The 18,879-nt window shown below is 55.6% G+C and overlaps 1 protein-coding gene across 1 annotated transcript in view; it reads left to right on the top strand.

Annotated features, from left to right (window-relative positions):
* Positions 1 to 18,879, top strand: part of LOC141976832 (maestro heat-like repeat-containing protein family member 7) — a 56,691-nt gene that overhangs the window by 5,617 nt on the left and 32,195 nt on the right. The window contains exons 2-5 of the mRNA XM_074937996.1: positions 13,941 to 14,050; positions 15,161 to 15,310; positions 15,621 to 15,775; positions 16,156 to 16,282. Coding sequence (XP_074794097.1) covers positions 13,941 to 14,050; positions 15,161 to 15,310; positions 15,621 to 15,775; positions 16,156 to 16,282 — 542 coding nt within the window. The remainder of the gene's footprint in view (positions 1 to 13,940; positions 14,051 to 15,160; positions 15,311 to 15,620; positions 15,776 to 16,155; positions 16,283 to 18,879) is intronic.

Genomic DNA, 18,879 nt, shown 5'->3' with positions numbered 1-18,879 from the left:
CGGGCCCTGGTATGGTTGGAGCAGCATTTTCAATGTTCGGGAAGAGCGAGATCTGTGCAATAGGCAACGTAGCTCCATCTGGGCACCAGCCAGCTCCTGTGCCCCAGAGAGCTCCCACAGCTCCCACTGAACCAGGGACGAAGGGGGCAGGAGGTTGAACGAGAAGGTGCCAGCCCGGGACCCAGGAGACCCATGTTCATTTCCCACCTCTGCCACAGATGCTCTGTTTGTCTTCGAGCAAGTCCCTTCTTCCCTCTGTGCTGTAGTTCCCTGTCTGTACAGTGGGGGTAGCAGCCAGGCCCTGCCCTGCAGGGGGCAGTTAGAATAAATGCTAGTGAGGTTGGGTAGTGCTCGGATGCCAGGGGGATGAGGGCCAGGATGGTGCCTAAGACAGACCGAAAGCAAGGGGGAGCTACAGAGCCGGTGGTGAGAGGGGTTTGGCCTTTGACAATCTGCTCTGAGTGCCTGGGGTGCCAGACCCCAGGCAGCCACTGGCATTGCCAGATCTCCCTGATCTACGGTGCTGCTGCTTTCCCTGCTTCTAGGAGTCACTGCCTCCCCCTGGGCCGAGACCCCCGTGTCACGGAGTCCCCGGGCGATGCTCTGGAACTGCTCCCTACGAAGTCAGTCAGGACTCTGGGGAAGTCTCCTTTCTGTGAGCAGCCTGTCTGCAGGGCAAACAGCTCCCACAGCTTCCACCTTCCTGGGTCTGACCTCGGAGCATTCAGCATCCTCTGCCCCTCCGTGAGCTTCCCACAGCGAGTCCGCCCAGGCAGGCTCCTGGGGAAGCCAGAGAGTCCTGCACCCCAACTCCGCCATCAGACGTGACTATCAGCCAGCCAGTAAAACAGAAGGTTTATTAGATGACAGGAACATGGTCTAACACAGAGCATGTAGGTGCAGAGAACAGGACCCCTCAGCTGAGTCCATTTTGGGAGGTAGTGAGCCAGACAACCAAGTCTGTACTTCACTCCATGTCCCCAGCCAGCCTCAACTGAAACTCTCTCCAGCCCCTCCTCCTCTGGGCTTTGTCCCTTTCCTGGGCCAGGAGGTCACCTGATTCCTTTGTTCTCCAACCCTTTTAGCTCTCACCTTGCAGGGGGGAAGGGCCAGGCCATCAACACCCAGGAAACAGGGTGTTGGCCATTCTCTGTGTCCAGACCCCTGCACATACCTGCCCTCTAGGGCTCTGCAATGATCATACACCCTTACCCCACCACCTAGAGACTTAAGAACTGCCTAGGGGAAACTGAGGCACCCCCACACTATTCAGAGGAAACATTAAGAACAGTCCCACTTCCTCACACACCACAGCAATCATCTCCTGGGGCTGTCATGGCACTGAGCATTAGCAAGATCTGAGACTCAGTTGGGCGGGCGGGGGGGAGGGGGCTGCTATTAAAGCAGCTTCTGCGTCGTTGCAGCGGTGGGAGAGGAAGCAGAGATGGGACCATTTTACACCCCAGGGCCAAAGCACCCGGCAGCTTGGGAAAGTGGAAAGAGCCTTCTGTGTGGGCTGGGAGCTATGAGTGGGGAGAGTTCATGAATCCCTGTTCGGCACTGTCACGAGAAGGAGGAACTGGGATGGAACTGATTCTCCAACTCGGGGATCCAGAGACCCCCTGGCTCCAATAGCATGGACGCAGGGAGGGGCTCTGGCCTGGGGTCTGCAGGAGCTGGGACTAGAGGAGCCCAGCGGTCCCTTCCGGCCTAACGTCTGTGACTGTGGGGAGCAGAAGGTCCCTCCCATGACCCCGGTGGGGAAGGACAGGCTCTAAAGCCTTGGCGAGGCCAGAGCAAGTCTGGGCTGGGGCATTCCATGGCTGGGGAGTCACACACTGGCTGGTCTGTGACTCGTCTGCCTGCCCATTGTGACACGCCCCTGCTGGCTGGCACAGCCTCATCCCCTCACTGCCAGGCTTGGCTCTGGCAGAGCGAGAGCTGGCACGTGCCGCTGGGGAACGCTGAGCCAGCAGTTCCAGCTCCGCCACCGGCAGCAGAAAGTGGGTGACCCGTTTACGCGCAGGCTTCTGCCCACTCCTGACTCCAGGTAGGAGAATCTTCTAGTGCCCACCTCTGCTTTTCCATTGCATCGCCAACCACACCGAGCCTTCCCCGAGCTCCTGGCTGGGCGGCGCACATCTGCCAAGTGCCCCGGTGCCGGCCCTCTAGACTGGTGCCAGTGAGGAAGTGGGCAGTGGCATGCGCACAGGAGGGAGTCTGGGGCGGCTCGACAGAAGGGGTCGCACCAGTCGAGCCCGGAGGGGACGGAAACAAGGAGGAGGGTTTGGCAGGGCTGGTGGGAAGGCACGGGAAGGTGGCACAGGATATTAGATGAGGCATTGGGCTGGGACCCAGGAGAGCTGTGTTCAGTTCCCCGCTCCTCTGTAAGTCTTCTGCGTGAGATCAGATGAGGGAGAGCAGGTCCTTGCTCTGCGGGGGGGTTGAGAGCCTAAACACCACAACACATGTGTGCTCAGCCACTGGCATGGTGGGGCCAGGTAAGTGCCCAGACCGGGAGGTAGCTGGTGGCCCTGCCCCTCGTCCTACTCCAGCCCTGCTCTCGCTCCAGCCTCGCTCCACCCACGCCCTCGCCTCCTGAGTCCAGCTCCAACCACGGGGCCTGACCACCTCCAGCACCTTTGCTGACACCATCACTTCCAGAGGGAATGGCACTGAGGTTGCCAGGGGAACAGGCATTCTCCGACTGCCCGGAGCCATTGGTCCATTCACCAGGACAGTCCGATGCCAGGACAGTCCCCCTGAGCTCTGGAGAGGACTAGAGGTGCCTTAGGACACCTGCCGTGCGGCTGCTGGAGAGTCAGCAGGAGACACTGGGTGAGGAATGGAGCCCCCCAGGGCAGGGACCATTCAGGAGACCCAGCGTGGGGGGAATCAGGCCTGGGATTCTCTGCAGCAGCTGCTGCCACACAGGCCTTGGAGAGACGAGCTGCGAATTCGCCACAAAGCTCTGCCCCAGCACAGCCTGCCTGCCTGCCGCTCTCCCACCTTCTGCTCCTTCCCCTTCACGGTGGTGTCAGAGCAACTCCTGCTGCTCACCAGCCCGTCCCCCGCTCCCCCACCCCGCTTGCCTCCCCCACCTGGGACCTGCCACGGACCCAAGATTCCTGGGGGAAGGGATCAGGGTAATTTCCCTGGGCAGGAAGAATCCTAAGTGGTTGGATGCAGCCTGTCTGCTGGGCAGTTTGTGAACCAGCAGAAGGAGAGGCGGGAGTGAGCCGGGGGAGGCCGTTTGGCCTGTGGGATGGGCCTGGGAGTCGGAAGACCTGGGTTCTAATCCTGCCTGTACTGCTGACTGCCTGGGTGACTTTGAGGCCATCCACTGGCTTGTTTCCCTGCTGGCTGCCTTGGCTAGTTAGAGTCTGAGCCCTACGGCCCAGGGATTGTCTGCAGCACCTGGGGCACCAGGGCCCTGATCTCAGCTGGCAGCTGTAGGCGCTGGTGGAACGGCAGTACGTGGACTGGCCCTGATGCTGAACGGGGCAGTTGCCTCTCACCCCTCACAAGCAATGCCTTGTCCTGGCTTCTTGCAGGATGGCTGAGGCAGTCCGCAAGGTCCCCTTGAAGCCCATCCGTGCCTGGGAGGAGACGAGACCTCCTCCAGGGAAGAGTCCACAGAAGAGCCCACAGCAGCAGCAGGAGCTGTGTGTGCCTCAGCCCTTCCATGCTGGTGAGTGGGTGCCTCCTGGGTGGGCGGAGGGGGCTGCAAAAATGACAGAGGCCATGGCCCTGCATTGCGGTTGGGGTTGCAAGACCAGGGTGTCAGTGGCGGGAGAAGACTCCATCACCTTTGTACAACTCTGGACTGCCATGAGATGGAGAGACAGGAAAACCCAGGCAGGGGGGAATGGCCCCTCCTGCTGGCAGCAGCTGCAGCCCCTACATCTGATCGGGGCATTAGGGGCGGCAGCAGAAGCATCAGGTGGAGACTGACTGAATTGCTCACCCCCATCCATCACACTGCAGGGTCGGAAGATATTTTCCAATGGTTGAAGGGGATGCTCTGTGCACGGTGGGTTGTTCAGCCTAGGATTGCAGGGCGCCGGCCAAAGCATGAGATGCCCCCTGATGTTGCAGCCTCATCTGCTGGCTCCTTTGCAGGGGGGTGACGCATGGCACAGCACAGGGCATTTGGGTGGCGGGGTTGTTGATGGGAGCCCAGGGCTTGCCCAGGTTACACCCCGTGGCTGTGGATGGCAGGAGAGGCAGTCAGAGGAAGCAGAACGGGGAGGCCCTGGGTCCCCGTATCCTGTGCAGACTGGGTAGCTCCTCCCTCTCCCGCAGCTGGGAGCAGACCGATTCACTGCCAGTCCCTCTGCCCCCTTCAGCAATGGCCCAGAGAGTGGGGACACCACTCATAGCCTGACATCATGCCTCCTTCCAGGTGTGGCGCTCCCCAAGTCCCCAGGCTCAGCCTGCATGCTGGGTGCGGCAGGGAAGTGGGGTAGCAGCTGGGAACCAGGGCTCTGACTGGATCTTTGCTGGGCTGAGCAGCAAAGAGTTGGGGAAACCAGGGATGGCTGTGCCAGACCCTGTTGTGCATCGGGGCTGCTACCCTGCTGGGGTGGGAGCGGGGGGCAAGGGTTTCTGCTAAGATCTCTCTCACCCAGCCTGCAGCTTGGCAGCCTCAGGTATTACCACTTCTCTATCTTTGATCAGATTCACCATCACGGGGGAATGCCTCCTGCTTTATGGGGCCAGACTCGCAGGAGAAAGAGACCCTAGAGTACATCAACGCCTTTCTCAAGGGCAAGGAACAGGTACCAAGAGCCCTCCTCTGATCTCTCAGCTACTGCCCTGTCCACAAGCACCATCCGTCCTTCTCCAGATGAGGCATGGATTCTAAGGCCAGACGGGACCACTGTGACCTCCTGTATAACACAGGCCAGAGACCTGCCCCCAAATAATTCCTGTTTAAACTACAGCATCTTAAAAACATCCTGTCTGGAGTTACACAAGGCACCCACCATGCCCCTTGCCCACTTGTGCCCACTGGATTTGGCCAGTCCCCAGCGTGATGGGTTGCCCCCCTTTGAGGTGCCACCTGATGTACTGGCTTATCACTGAGCCCGCCTCTTCTGCCAGCCTGGGCCCCCGTTACCTTGTCTTGTTGGGCTCGGCTCACAAGCCTCTTCCAGCCATACACACAGGCAGGGCCACACCCAGCTGCAGAAAGACACAGACACTGAGATCAGCTCTGGGAAGACTCAGCTGAAGGGCCTTGTCCCAGTTCTCTGGTGCCCACCTCCTTTGGAGTACAGACCCAAAGGTTTTATGACATTCGCCCCCTCCCTCGATGTGGAGAGAGGTATGAACAACTCTTTGCCCCTCCTCCCACTTACTAATTTATACTACAAACTGGGTTGTGGTGTAAACAAGAAACAAGATGATTAACTACAAGAGGTAGATTTTAAGCGGTTATAAGAGATAGCAAACAGAACAAAGCAGATTACCGTAGTAAATAAAGAAAACACACAAACGAAGCTTTACACACCAGATAGATAGGATAGACATTAGCAAATTCTCCCTGAGTGATAAACAGGTTGGCAGATTCTTAAGGCAGAAGCTGCCTTGGTTTTGCAGCTTGGATTTCCCAGGTTTTCTTGCACAGGCTAGGAATCTCTTTCTCTAGCCTGGGACCATCACTTCTCATGGTTCAATCTTTGTCTCTCAGGTGTTTCCAGGTATCTTATTGCAGGGAGTCTGAGGTCCCATCCCGTCCCCCCCGCGATGTCATTGTTCCCCTTTTATCTTCTCTTCCCACCTGCTGGAAAACTCTTTTCCTGTGACCTGGGTCCAACAGGTCCCGTTGTGTCGCGTTATCTCGGGGAGGTTTCTATTGCACGCAGTTCCTGGGGTAGCCCTAATGCTTGTGCATTTCCTCCAGGAGCCAGTGTTTGGCTTTTTTGCTGTTCTACCTGAAAGGCTGTTTTGAACCTCACAGTGTTTTTCAGGAACACATACACAGCTGAGCTTCAGAACGTCACATCCAACGATAGCACATGCAATCCAATGAGACATGAATGTCTAGCAGAGAAAGACTTTTAGACTGATACCTTACAAGACATACTTGGTACCAAACATATCCTAATTAGATGACAGTGGCGAATATTGGGGTGTCAGGGTGTCACACCCAGATGTTCCTCCCACTCTATCAAGCCCCCCAGTAAGACTGTCTGGCTGCTTCGCCCCCATCTTGCAGTTCCTCTTTGGACACCTACCCCGTGAGATCTGCTCCCTCTCTGGTCTGGTTTCACACAGAGCTGCCCTGCCCTCCCCGCATAGTCACTCCTGTTGGGAGATGAATGGCCTTCTGGCCTTCGGCATATCAAAGCCTGAGCAGTGCTGGGGGGAAGCTTTCTGACATCTCTCCCACTGGCAGCTCCTTTCCACGCTAACCTTCCTGTTTTTGTCTAATCTCTGCGGGGCATAGGAGGAGGCCAAGAAACTTGAATTCTTGGATCGTGTCATCACCATCAGCAGGGCCGTCCTCAGGAGGCACCCAGACAGAAACCTGTCAGCTTTTCTCGGCAAAGCCCTCCTTGTGGAGAAGATAAAGGTGAGTAAAACACACACTCGGGCTATGTTACTTGGCGGGTTTAGTGATTGGCCTGGAGAGCTCTGCAGATTTGTCTACCTTCAACTGCCAATCGCTGGATCGTGTTGGACGTTTGTCTGTTAGACTGAAGAGCCCATTTTCAAGCATTTGCTCCCTGTGTAGGTACTTACAGACTGTCATCAAGGCACCCTGTAACCTTCTCTTTGTGAAGCTGAACTGATTGATTTCTGGAGTCTCTCACTATAAGGCATGTTTCCCAGTCCTTCAGTCACTCTTGTGGCTCTTCTCTGACCCCTCTCCAATTTATCAACATTCTCCTTGAATTGTGGGCACCAGACCTGGACAGAGGATCCCAGCAGAGGTCACACCAGTGCCAAATACCGAGGGAAAATAACCTCTCTAACAACTGGAGATTGCCCTGTTTGTACAGCCCAGGCTGGCATAATCCTTTTTGGCCCCAGCCTCGCACTGGGCGCTCCTGTGCAGCTGATTACCATGCCTGCCAAGTCTTTTCCAGAGTCACCGCTTCCCAGGTTAGAGCCCCCCATGCTGTGAGTGTGGCCTGCGTTCTTTGGTCCTGAACATGTCACTGTATTGAAACGTAGATTGTTCCCTTGAGCCCAGCTTCCCAAGTCACCGGGTCGCTCTGTATACACCAGTCTCCCTGCACAGAGCCCCAGCACTGCGCAGTCAGTGCCCACTAGGGAACTAGCAACAAATCTGCTCCGTAGATTTGGAAAGTCTTTGCTCTGCGGCGCTGCAGAAAGCTTTCCGGAGCTTACCTCCCTTCCCTGAACGTGGGACAGCGTGTGCTGGTGGGTGGTCCAGTGGGCTGGGGCTCAGTTCCTCAGTGAGACCTTTGGGCAAATCACTTCCCCCTCTGTGCCTCAGTTTCCCTCCCATGCCTTGTCTCGTCCAGTTAGCTCGTGAGTTCTCTGGGGCAGGGACTGGCTCTCACTGTGTGTGTGCAGCACCTGGCACAAGGAGCCTGATCTCAGGTGGAGTCCCTGGGTGCTAATGCTGATGGAGCCTTTGCAGTGCACTGGCGCGTGACGCTGGGGCACTGACCACAGGCCCTGCACTGTGCTCCCCAGCTGGAGCCCTGCACACCGTCAAGCCCACAGTAGGACGACCTGTCTGCGAAGGCCACGTGTTGCAGGCCCTGCGCTTTGCTCCCCAGTCGCAGCATTACCGGAGCTCGGAGCCCGGCTGGCACTTCCCCACATTGTCTCCCCAGGAGCTGATTGATCTTGAGTCCGTCGACTCCCTGACCAGCGGGATGCGTCAGCAAGCAATGCTCGCCATCATGGAGCTGAGGTACCCGGCCTGCCCGCGCAGCCCCAGCTAGTGCTGTGTGCAGCCAGACACGCCAGCCTCTTGGCATGGCCAGTTCTCCAGGGCATTGCCCCCTCTGCTCCTCCCCCGTCTTCTGATTCCCCCGGGCACGTGGCACCAGGCCATGGTGCTGGTGCATGTGCGCTGGCACCCGTGGGTTGGTGGTGGAGGATCCTTCGGTGCCTGGCGACCTCTCCAAGTGGCCGTGTGAAGATGTGGGGGAGGGAGCGAGGGGGTTGGACCGGTCCCCTCTGGGACCCGCAGGCGATGGCTCCGGGGGGAGAGGGGCAGTTGGGCACTGCTGGAGGGAGCCACCGGAGTCGCCGCCAGCTGTGCCAGCTGCATCACACCGGCAGCTCAGCGACTCCCTGCGGCTCAGAGGCTGGGCAGGCTGAGCCCTGGCACGTGGCACAGCCTGCGCCATGGGGGGCTCTCTCTCAGTGCCGCTGGCGCCCTGCTCTGAGCTTCCCAGAAGCCTGCCCAGCATATCCTGGGAGCCTGAGGCCAACATCAGTGCATCAGTCTCGCCTCAGCCCTCCAATCCGCGCGTGTCTCTTCTCTTAGCAAACTGAAGCCACTGCTGCGGGGAATGGAGCTATCCAGCCTGCTCAAGGTCTGCTTTTCCAGCACCTTCTCCCTGCCTCCAGCAGAGACCAACCAGGGCGTGGAGGCTGCTCTATACAACAACGTAAGCCCGAAACTAGCCATGAGGAGCTGCCCCAAACCGAGGGGGAATCCTGCAAGTCACTTGTGTCCCTGCCCCCTGGGTTACCTGGCGCTGGCATAAGAGTGTAATGATCACAGCTCCTTGGCAGCGCTTCAGCTCAGGACCCGCAGTACCAAAGCACAAGCCCCACCGCCGCAGATAAAGGAGTAACTCCCTCATAGGGTAGCAGTAGTAGGCATTTATCCTTCACAGGCACCGGCAATTAGTGGGGAACAGACACTCCCTTCCCAAGCACATTCATCCCCAGTGCATGGCTGGGGGCACAGGCCTGAGATCGGCTGCTTGAGATGCACACAGGCCAGGGGAAGTGAAGCTTGGCTGGAAATCTCCCCTCCCCCTCAAATGCGGAGTCCTTCCTGACTCTTCTAATGCATTAGACTGTGTGCAGTGTCCTCCCTGGGGACAGCAAAAGCGGGTGGGGTCCTGTTGCCAGGAGGAGTTTGCAGTAGGTCCCCTGCAGGTACAAGTGAGTGGGTGAGCTGGAATAGGAGGGGCTGCCGTGGCCTGGGGAGTGTCACACGCCAGGGCATTGGTTCGTGGCCTGGCTGGATAACGCCACTTGCTGTGGTTTCTCCTCTGCTCTGCACACAGACTCTGAACACCATGGATGAGCTGCTGAAGGCCTTGGTGTGTGAGGATGAGAAGCCCAACCTTGTGGTGCTGCAAAACATCGTGGAGGTGTGGAGGCATGGGGGCAGGAAGGGGACGAGTCCTGTAGCTGGGGTGGGGCTCTGGGACCAAGGCTCCATTTAATCCCAAGCATGGGACTACTGCTCCTCAGAGTATGTTCTATAAAAAGGTTCTTGGGCTGGAGGACCAAGTGCCCCCGCTATATCTGAAAAACGTCTGCATGGGGCGGAAGTGGAGGAGTGCGGGATCTGCCGTGTTCTCCACTGAGCCTCATCTGAGCCCGGGATTCATTTGTGTTCACCATGGGCCCCACCAATACTGGCCACAGCCCAGAGCTAGATTCCCCCAATGTTCTAGTTCTGGGGCCACAGGAAGTCGATTCTGTGGGTGGTTTGTGCTCCAAAAAGAGGGAAATGTCCTCGGCAGATATTCAGTCTACTGAATATTCAGATACTGAATATTCTGAATATTCAGTATATTCAGATACTCAGTATCAGTATATTCAGATATTCAGATACTCAGATGTCCCTTGCCAGTTAGAACTCATTTTTGCCTTAGCCTTTCTGATTTTCACTCTGTGTGCTTGTGCTATTTTTTGGTACTTCTCCTTCGCAATTTGTCCCAATCTGTTTCTCTCAGGTCCTGCTCCCCTGGACCGCATCCAAGGAGGTGCATGTGCGGCTGAGGGCAGTGGGAAGAATCACCTGGCTGACCAAATTCATCTCTGGTCAACACCAATTCAAGGTGAGCAGCCTGTGACTCTGGCCGTCTCCTAACTGCACTGAGCAGCCTCGCGGTGCAGCGCTCCCTGGCAGGGAAAACCCGGGCCTGGAATAGTGACTCAGCAAGATCCTCGGTAGGAGTCCAATCTAATGAGCCCTGATGTGGACGGTCTGTCCTCTGACTCCAGTGGGCCTTGGGTGGAGCCCCATAATTCTATCTCCAAGGACTCTCCCCGCTGTTCCCCTAGGACCAAAGTCTGCTCCGCAGGGTCAGCGGATTTACACAGGATCGCCCTGAGAGCACCCTCTGAACCCAGGTGTCTGTTCAGCCCCTTTGTCAGTTGCCCCCGGGATGCTTTGGCATCAGCTCCTGCCAGGCTGCCAGATGAACACCCCCTGCTCTGGGTGCTCAGGGCCATTGAGCTGCTCCAGCTGCTCCATCCCCCCTGTGGCAGGGCCTCCCCTCCAGCAGCTGGAGGGGGGCGCTTGGATGATATGCCCCCAGAGGCTGGGGCAGCAGAAGAGAAGGAGGGAGGTGGAAGGGGACACAGTGAAAGGGATGGGAGGGGCCAAAGGAGCCAGAGCAATGGGGAGTGGGTCAGGGGAGGCCGTGCAGACCCCAGGAGAGGAGGGCAAGGGGCTTGGTGCGACGACGTGGGGAAGAGCAGGGAGCGAGCGCAGGGGCTGCAGGAGGGGCAAGGGAAGGTCTGGCAGGAGGGGGAGGCTAGAGGGGGAGGCTGCAGGAGAGAACCGGCAGGAGAGAGCCGGCAGGCTGGGTGCGGCGCAGAAAGTGGGGGTTGTGGGGAGCTCCAGGATGGAGTGAGAGAGGCGGAATGCAGAGAAGAGGAGTCCAAGGTGACCTCACGCTCCTGGACCTGAGGTCAGTGGAGGGAGGGGGATGGGAGAAGGGGCTGGGATTAGGAGCTTGCCCTTGAGATGGAGACTGGACGTTAGTTCATTCCTTACCCAGGTCCCCACTCGAGGGCAACGTTTGCTGACTTTGCTACCCAGACTTCCCGTCCCTGCTTAGCTTCCCTCAGTCCCTGGTGATGGGCCCCATGGCTCCTCCTGCTCTCATTGTCCCCAGTCTCTCTGCGCTGGGCTCTGCCTCGCCCGGTTCTAGCCCCTTGCTAGTGCAATGCCAGGGGGACATGCTGCGCTGGGCCTGCAGGGGCGAGTGACTCCCCTTGCTCCCTCTCTCCATCAGGGACTGGAGGAGTTCAGAGTCCTGGGCCAGCTGGTGGGCTGTCTCACTCTGCTCTGTGCTGAGCAGGAGCAGGAGATCTGCTGATCGGCTATGGAGGGACTTCACCACCTCTACGCCTTCCTGCTGTGGCAAAAACGTAAGAGCACTGGAGACCCTTGTCCTTCCTAAATACATTGACATGGGGTTTCCAAACATGGGAAACATATTTATTGAACACTTCTGCCTTTTCTACATCCTTTTAAACAGTCTCCATCTAGTAATGAGCCTACACCATTGCTAGGATTTCTTTTGTTCCTAATACACTTTTTGAAAAAACCTCCTTAGTATCCATAGTCCTTCAAGCCATGGAGTTTCCCCTGATGTCTTTAGCTTCCCCTGTCCATATTCTACTCTTCATAACTCACATAAGAATGGACATACTGACTCAGCTCAGTTCATCTAGCCCAGTATTGGGTCTTCTGATAACGGCCAGTGCCTCATGCTTCAGAGAGAATGAACTGAAAAGGGAAATTTGGAGTGATCCATCCCCTCTCATCCAGTCCCAGCTTCTGGTAGTCAGAGGTTTAGGGACATGCAGAGTCTGGGGTTGCATGGCCTAATTATCTTGAACCCAATTATCCTTTTAGGCTTCACAACATCCCACGGCAACAATTTCCACAGGTTGCCTGTGCATTGTGTGCAGAGATACCTTCTTTTCTTTGCTTTTAACTTGCTGCCTATTAATTTCAGAAAGTGACCCCTAGTTCCCGTGTTATGTGCAGGGGTAAATAACACTTCCCTATTCACTTTCTCCACACCAGTCATGATTTTATAGACCTCTGTCATCTCCCCCCTTAGTCAGCTCTGTTCTAAACTAAATGGTCCCAGGTCTACACTGCAGACCTATATTGTTATCACTCCATTGCTCAGGGCTGTGAAAAATCCACACCCCTGTTGGCAGAAGCACCCCTCCCACTGACATAGCTAGCGCCTCTCCGGGAGGTGGATTCAGAGCTTGTTGGCAGAGGACCATCTTCTCTTCAATGCTACAGCGCCGGTGCAGCTATGGCAATAGAGTGGTTTAAGTGTAGACTTGCCCCAGTCTTTTTAATCTTTCCTCAAATGGAAGCTCTTCCATACCCCTAATCATTTTTGTCGCCCTTCTCTGCACCTTTTACAATTCTGGTATATCTGTTTTGAGATGGGGCGACCAGAACTACACGCGGTATTCAAGGTGTGGGCGCGCACATTGGATTTGTATCGAGGCATTCTGACATTTTTCGGGTTTATTATCTATCCCTTTCCTAATGGTTCCCAACATTCTCTTGGCTTTTTTAACTGCCACTGCACGGTGAGCGGATGTTTTCGGAGAACTCTTTACGATGACTCCAAAATCTCTTTCTTGAGTGGTAATTTAAACCCCATAATTGTGCATGTATAGTTGGGATTGTGGTGTCCAGTTTGCATTTATCAATATTGAATGTCATCTGCCATTTTGTTGCCCAGTCCCCCAGTTTTGTGAGATCCCTTTGTAGCTCTTCGCAGTCTGCTTTGGATTTAACTATCTTGAGTCATTTTGTATCATCTGCAAATTTTGCTACCTCACTGGTTACCCCTTTTTCTGGATCATTGATGACTATGTTGAACTACACTGGTGTCAACACAGATCCTTGGGGTGCCCCGCTCTTTACCTCTCTCCACTGTGAAAACTGACCATTTATCCCTCTTGTTTGCTTCCTATCTTTTAACCACTGACCCATGAGAGAACCTTCCCTCTTATCCCATGACAGCTTACTTTGGTTGGATTGGTGAGGCATGACTTCCCTTTACAAAAGCCATGTTGACTCTGCCCCAACAAATTGTGTTCACCTATGTGTCTGATAATTCTCTTCTTTCCTATCATTTCAACAATTTGCCTGGTGCTGAAGTCAGGCTTGCCAGGGATCACATCTGGAGACTTTTATAAAATTCACTGTCACATTCGCTATCTCGTACAGAGGCCGATTTAAACATTAGCTTACATACCACAGCACTGCACATAAGTTTGTTTGGATGTCTCGTGAGAGCTGCAACCTTTGCACCAGGCAGGCAATTTACCATGCGGTTCTCCCACTCATCACAAACCCAACTGCTTATATGTTTATTGATTGAATCCCCCATTACTATTACCTGGCTTTTCTTTGTAACTGGGCTTCCCGCCTCAGGAGGGGCAGCCTCAGTGTGAGAGGATATCCTGACTTCATCTGGCAGGTGGGTCCCAACTATGGGATCGTCTCCCTCTGCTCCAGCTCGATGTTCTCCTTCCCAGAAACTTTCACCCTCCTCAGCAGCACAGAGGCTGTCAGACTGGGGGTGGGACCACTCTACTGCATCCCTAAAAGTCTCCTCTATGTACCTCGCTGTCTCCCTTGGCTCCACCAGTTCAGATCCTCTGGCCTCCTGGTCTCCGAGGGCAGTAGCTCCTTGGGCCAAATGCCCAGATGTGCTACCTGCCCACAGGGCTGGTAATCCTACATGCTGCATTCAGTGCAATCCACTGGAGAGCCTCACACTGCTGCTGCACTTCTGCCTGGTTTATTTTGACTCTTCCAGGGGGGTTAGTTTGTTTAGTTTTGTTCGGGGGTGGGGGGAGTTTATTGGCCTGAATTTACAGTATGTTTCTTAGACGTACTTGTCTGTAAACTTCCTTGCAAAACTCCCGTTTCCAAAGCTAACCTCTGATTTCTATTGCCTGCTGTCTCTTTCCCCTCCCTGCTTCAGGCACCACGCTGGCAAAGCAGAGTGCAGAGTATATGCAGGTCTTCAGGGAGTGGCGAGCGGAGAACACCTTCTGGGTCACCTGGTTCACCAACACCAGCAATATCGCCATGGTAACTACTTTCAATGCTTCCGGGGTTTGTTGTGCCCAGAGTCCTCAGGAGAGAGAAATTAACACCCTGGGAGTCAGGGGGAAGGGACAGACCCAGGCGTGTGACTGACCCCATCCAGCTGGGCCGGAGCCCTGCCTATGGCCCACTCCACCTCATAGAATCATAGACCTCAGGAGGTATCTAATCCAACCCCCTTCTCATAGCAGGACCAACCCCAACTAAATCATCCCAGCCAGGGCTTTGTCAAGCCTGACCTTAAAAATCTCGAAGGATGGAGATTCCCCACCTCCTTAGGTAACCCTTTCCAGTGCTTCACCACCCTCCTAGTGAAATAGTGTTTCCTCATATCCAACCTGGACCTCCCCCACTGCAACTTGAGACCATTGATGCTTGTTCTGTCACCTGCCACCACTGAGAACAGCCGAGCTCCAGCCTCTTTGGAACCCGCCCCCCCGGCCCCCGACCCCAGCAGGTAGTTGAAGGCTGCTATCAAATCCCCCCTCACTCTTCTCTTCTGCAGACTAAATAAGCCCACTTCCCTCAGTCTCTCCTCATAATTCATGTGCTTCAGCCCCCTAATCATTTTCGTTACCCTCTGCTGGACTCTCTCCGATTTCTCCACATCCTTGGGGGGCCAGATGTGACCTCACCAGTGCCGAATAGAGGGGAATAATCACTTCTCTCGATCTGCTGGCAAGGCTTCTACTATGGAGGGCCAATATGCCTCCTTCTGTGCCACATCCCAAGATGCACTGGGTCTCATCCAAACCTGATCCCAGCTCCTTGTCAGGTGTGGTGGGAGCTTCCCCAGAGATTAATGCTCTCCAAGGCATCATTGCGTCCACGCACCAGTGCCAGCCCCTGCTGAGCACTAGAGAGTGTATCCGTGCTGTGCAGTATTGTGCCCCCGTGCACTGCCACACCGGCCTCTGCCATGTACGACAGCTCCTGATTGCTGGCTGGGTACTGTGCATCCCAGGTGCAGTAACCCAGCCCTGTCCCGGCAGAGCGGGCTTTGCCTGCACTCCTGGCTGGTCCACTCCTGGCTGCTCGGTCCGACTGGAACCGCACTGGGCAGCAAAAGGGGTTTCACTGGCAGGTTTTTTTCAGATGTTTGGGAAGTACTTCAACCCCTCCGAGCGCATGGACTTCCTCCTCACGGCTATCGAGGGCATGAAAGACACCAGCGTCCATGACTCGGTGGCGGCCAGGCACATGCTGCATGTGATCCTGTGGGTCCCCAGCCCAAGCTTGGAGAGGGTAAGAGTTGCAGTGAGAACAGCCTGCTGGGGGAGCCCATCCGTGGGAGACTCTGTCTCTGGGCGCTCGGCATTACTGGGGGGCAGGTCCTGTGCAATGCGGGGGGTTCAGTCTAGGTGATCTCCATGGCCGCTTGTGGTCTTGCAGTCTATGAATCGATAGGCCGGGAATTGGCCCTGTGTTCTAGGCCTGGAGCTGGAGAAGAGGATGTGGGAGGGCAGATGACTCTCAGGTACGGCAGCTCCCTGGCACCCCAGATCAATAGCAGCGCGAGGAAGCCAAAGCCCCCATCTCCCCATTTCTCTTCCAGGTGTCGGAGGCTGTGACGAGCATATACCACAACCTGGACTCCATCAGCGAGCCGCTGGCCCAGCAGCAGCTGCTCAAGGCCCTTGTCGTGCTGGGCCACCAGTACAGCGAGGAGGTGGTCACAACCCTGCTGGGCTGCTCGCTGTCATGTGACAGGTACGGGGCTGGGGCTGCTGCCGCTTGCGCTCCGGCTCCCCCGGACTGGTCCCGCTGCCAGGGTCAGGGGCGTGCAGAACCTTCCAGAGACCTCCTGCTCCCTGCAGAGCTTCTGCTTCTTCTGGAGGGTTTTGCAGGCTGACATGCCGTGGAGACAGGCCAGCCTGCAAAACCCCAGATGGCAGCCCTCGGCCTCCCCCGGGGCTGACACTCAGACCCGGCCCCCATGCAGCCTGCCCCAGGCAGTGGGGGCCCTTGCTGCAGCAGGAGGGCAACAAAGGGCCGGCCGGTGGCGGGAGACCCAGCAGGGTGCGGGTGGCGGTGGGTGCAGGAGGCTGGCGGGGCTCTGGCCAGGTGAAATCGGCTCTCTCCCTTTGCAGCGTTGCTGTGGAGATGTGGAGGGTGCTGACATCCCACCCCAAGACCGCAGGAAAGGTCCTACGGGAGCTGCTCAACACGCTGCAGGAGCGACCGCTGCACCCTCATCACGATGTCTCTCAGCAAGAGGTTGGCGTCGCCCCCTTGGCCGTAAGTTCCAGCCCCTGCAGCAAGGGAAGGAGCGCCGTGTTTCCCCTCCACGGCCTCAGGGTGTCTCTCAGTCTCCCACTGGGTATCGCCATTGGGCCGAAGAGAGAGAGCGTGACTCTAGCCAGCGCTATGGTCGAGGCAGAACACGCCGAAACCCTCTCCTGGTGCTCTGGGACAGCTCTCATAGAACCGCAGGGTGAGAAGGGATCGCAAGGTCAGATTGTCCAGCCCCCTGCCAAGATGCAGGATTTGTTGTGTCTATCCCAGCCGAGACAGATGGCTCCAGCCTCCTTCTATAAACCTCCAGCAAAGGGGCTTCCACAAGCTCCCTAGTCGTCTGTCCCATTGTCCTACTCTTCTTACAGTTAGGAAGGTTTTCCTGAGATTTAATCTAAATCTGCAGTGCTGTCTTTTGAACCCATCCCCTCTTGTCCTGCCCTCTGTGGCAAGAGAGAACAACTTTTCGCCATCTTTTTTTTGGCAGCCTTCGAAGAATCTGAAGACCATTAGCACGTCCCCCCTTAATCTCCTCTTTTCCAAACTAAACATAGCCAGTTCCTTCAATCTTTGCTCGTATGGCTTGTGTTCCATCCCTCTGATCATCTTTGTCACTCGCCTCTGGATCCATTACAGTTTCTCCACATCTTTTGTAGACATTGGTGACCAAAACTGGACACCGTACTCCAGCTGAGGCCTAACCAGCACTGAGTAGAGTGGTACTATCACCTCCCATGACTTGCAGGCTATACCTCTGTTAATGCAACCTAAGATTGCATTTGCTTTTTTTTCTTTTTTTTTTTTTTGCAACAGCATCGCTTTGCTGACTCATGCTGAGGCTGTGATCCACCGCAGTTCCAAGATCCTTCTCAGCAGTACAACCGGTTATCCCCCATTCTGTTTCTGTGCATTTGCTTTTTCTTCTCTAAATGTAGCACCTCACTTTTGTCTTGGGTGAGTTTCATTTTGTTGTCTATAGCCCAGTCCTCCAATTTACCATGATCCCTCTGAATTTGAGCTCTTTCCTTCAAAGTCTTGGCAACTCCTTCATCAGGGAGCTGATGCAGGGCTGGGGTCATTGAAAGCTTCCCAGGGGACCTGGCCGTGGCCTGGAGTCAGGAGCCCTGGTTTCTAGTCCTGGCTCTGCCACTGACCTGCTGGGTGACCTTGGGCAAGTCCCTGCCTGGCTTTTGTCTGTTGTTCTGCAGGGCAGGGCCTGGCTCCTGCAGGGTGCGTCTCTGGGTGTGTGATCCAAAGAACCCTAGCACTAGAGTAGCAGCAGAGCTGTGGACTCTAGAGCTCCAGGGATTGCTGGTGACACCAGTGATCCGGGACCCCCGGAAAGAGCCATTTTGCTTCAATTGGAACCATTTTTTCCTACGAATCCCCTTTTTGAGCCTCGTAGGTTTTAACTGTTGACGTCACAGCTCTGTCCCGCAGCACTCGTTCCTCTGAAGAGCTCGAGAAGGGCCTTTTGCTGCTCAGACCTCATACCAAGTGTGATAGACACAGTATAGTGAAGGCAGAGAAAACCCTTGGGACTTAAATACACAGATCTGGCAGCCTGGTCAAAGAGGAGACAATCTGAAGGCAACTCTCCCTAATGATAATTTACTTCCCCTGAGAATAGCAGGTCAGTCCGGTTTATTAAAGCCGGACGATGAATCGATCAGACATGGAGAGGGCATGACTGTAATTCTCTTTGTTATCCACCATTCCCATTGTTCCATGTCCTCAGCCTGGTTTTCACTTGCTTGTGTTTTATTTTTCCTTCCGGAATCGGTAAGCCTGTATTGGACACTTTTCCCCCTGATCCCGGTTGAGGTTTTCTGGGGCTGTCTTTGAACAGTTCAAAAGCTAAATACAGAAATGATTGAATCTGGCTTTTAGTAACAGACCAAGCCTAGAACTCGTGTACAAAATCGGCTCCCTCGCCGAGGCTGGGCTGTAAGGCCCGGGACTCAGGAGAACCCAAGTTCAGTTTCGGACTCTGCCAGACTCCCTGGGTGACCATGGGTGAGTCACGTCGCCTCTCTGTGCCTGAGTTCCATGTCTGTACAATGGGGATAGAAATCCTTCCTTTGTGTGTCTAGCCTGTAAGCTCTAGGCCAGGGAATGTCTCTTTCTGTGCCTGGAAAGGCCCCAGCACACGCCCTGATTGCAGATAGGCGCTGGAGGTGCTATTCTAACCCTTATAAGAAGAATACACTTGATTTGTTTGGGGTCAAGGTGTTGTGCAGAGAAGTTTCCACAGATGATACCTCCTAATAAATACCACCCCCTGGGATCGGGGGTACAAGGAAGCAGCTGCTTATGTTGCAGGTAGTCGGCCCCGCTGCCTGCGATCCTAGCTGGGGCTGTGCAAGGGCTTTGAGGCTCTAACATGTCATCTGGAGGCGGGGCGCTAGAAGACTTTTGATAGTGTAGGTGCTGAGCACCCCCTTACACCTGTCCACACACCCCACCACCCCTAGAGCTGGGGTCAGGAGCAGGGCCATGGCTCCAGGGGGGCGGGAGATGGATGGGGCAAGGGGGCCGAGGCTGGGGCCACAGCTGGGAGTTGGCGCAGGGCCGGCAGC

This window comes from Natator depressus, chromosome 23, assembly GCF_965152275.1.
Source record: "Natator depressus isolate rNatDep1 chromosome 23, rNatDep2.hap1, whole genome shotgun sequence".
In the NCBI taxonomy this organism is placed as follows: domain Eukaryota; kingdom Metazoa; phylum Chordata; order Testudines; family Cheloniidae; genus Natator; species Natator depressus.
Note: the sequence above shows the minus strand (reverse complement) of the source record. Positions and strands in the feature narration are given on the sequence as shown.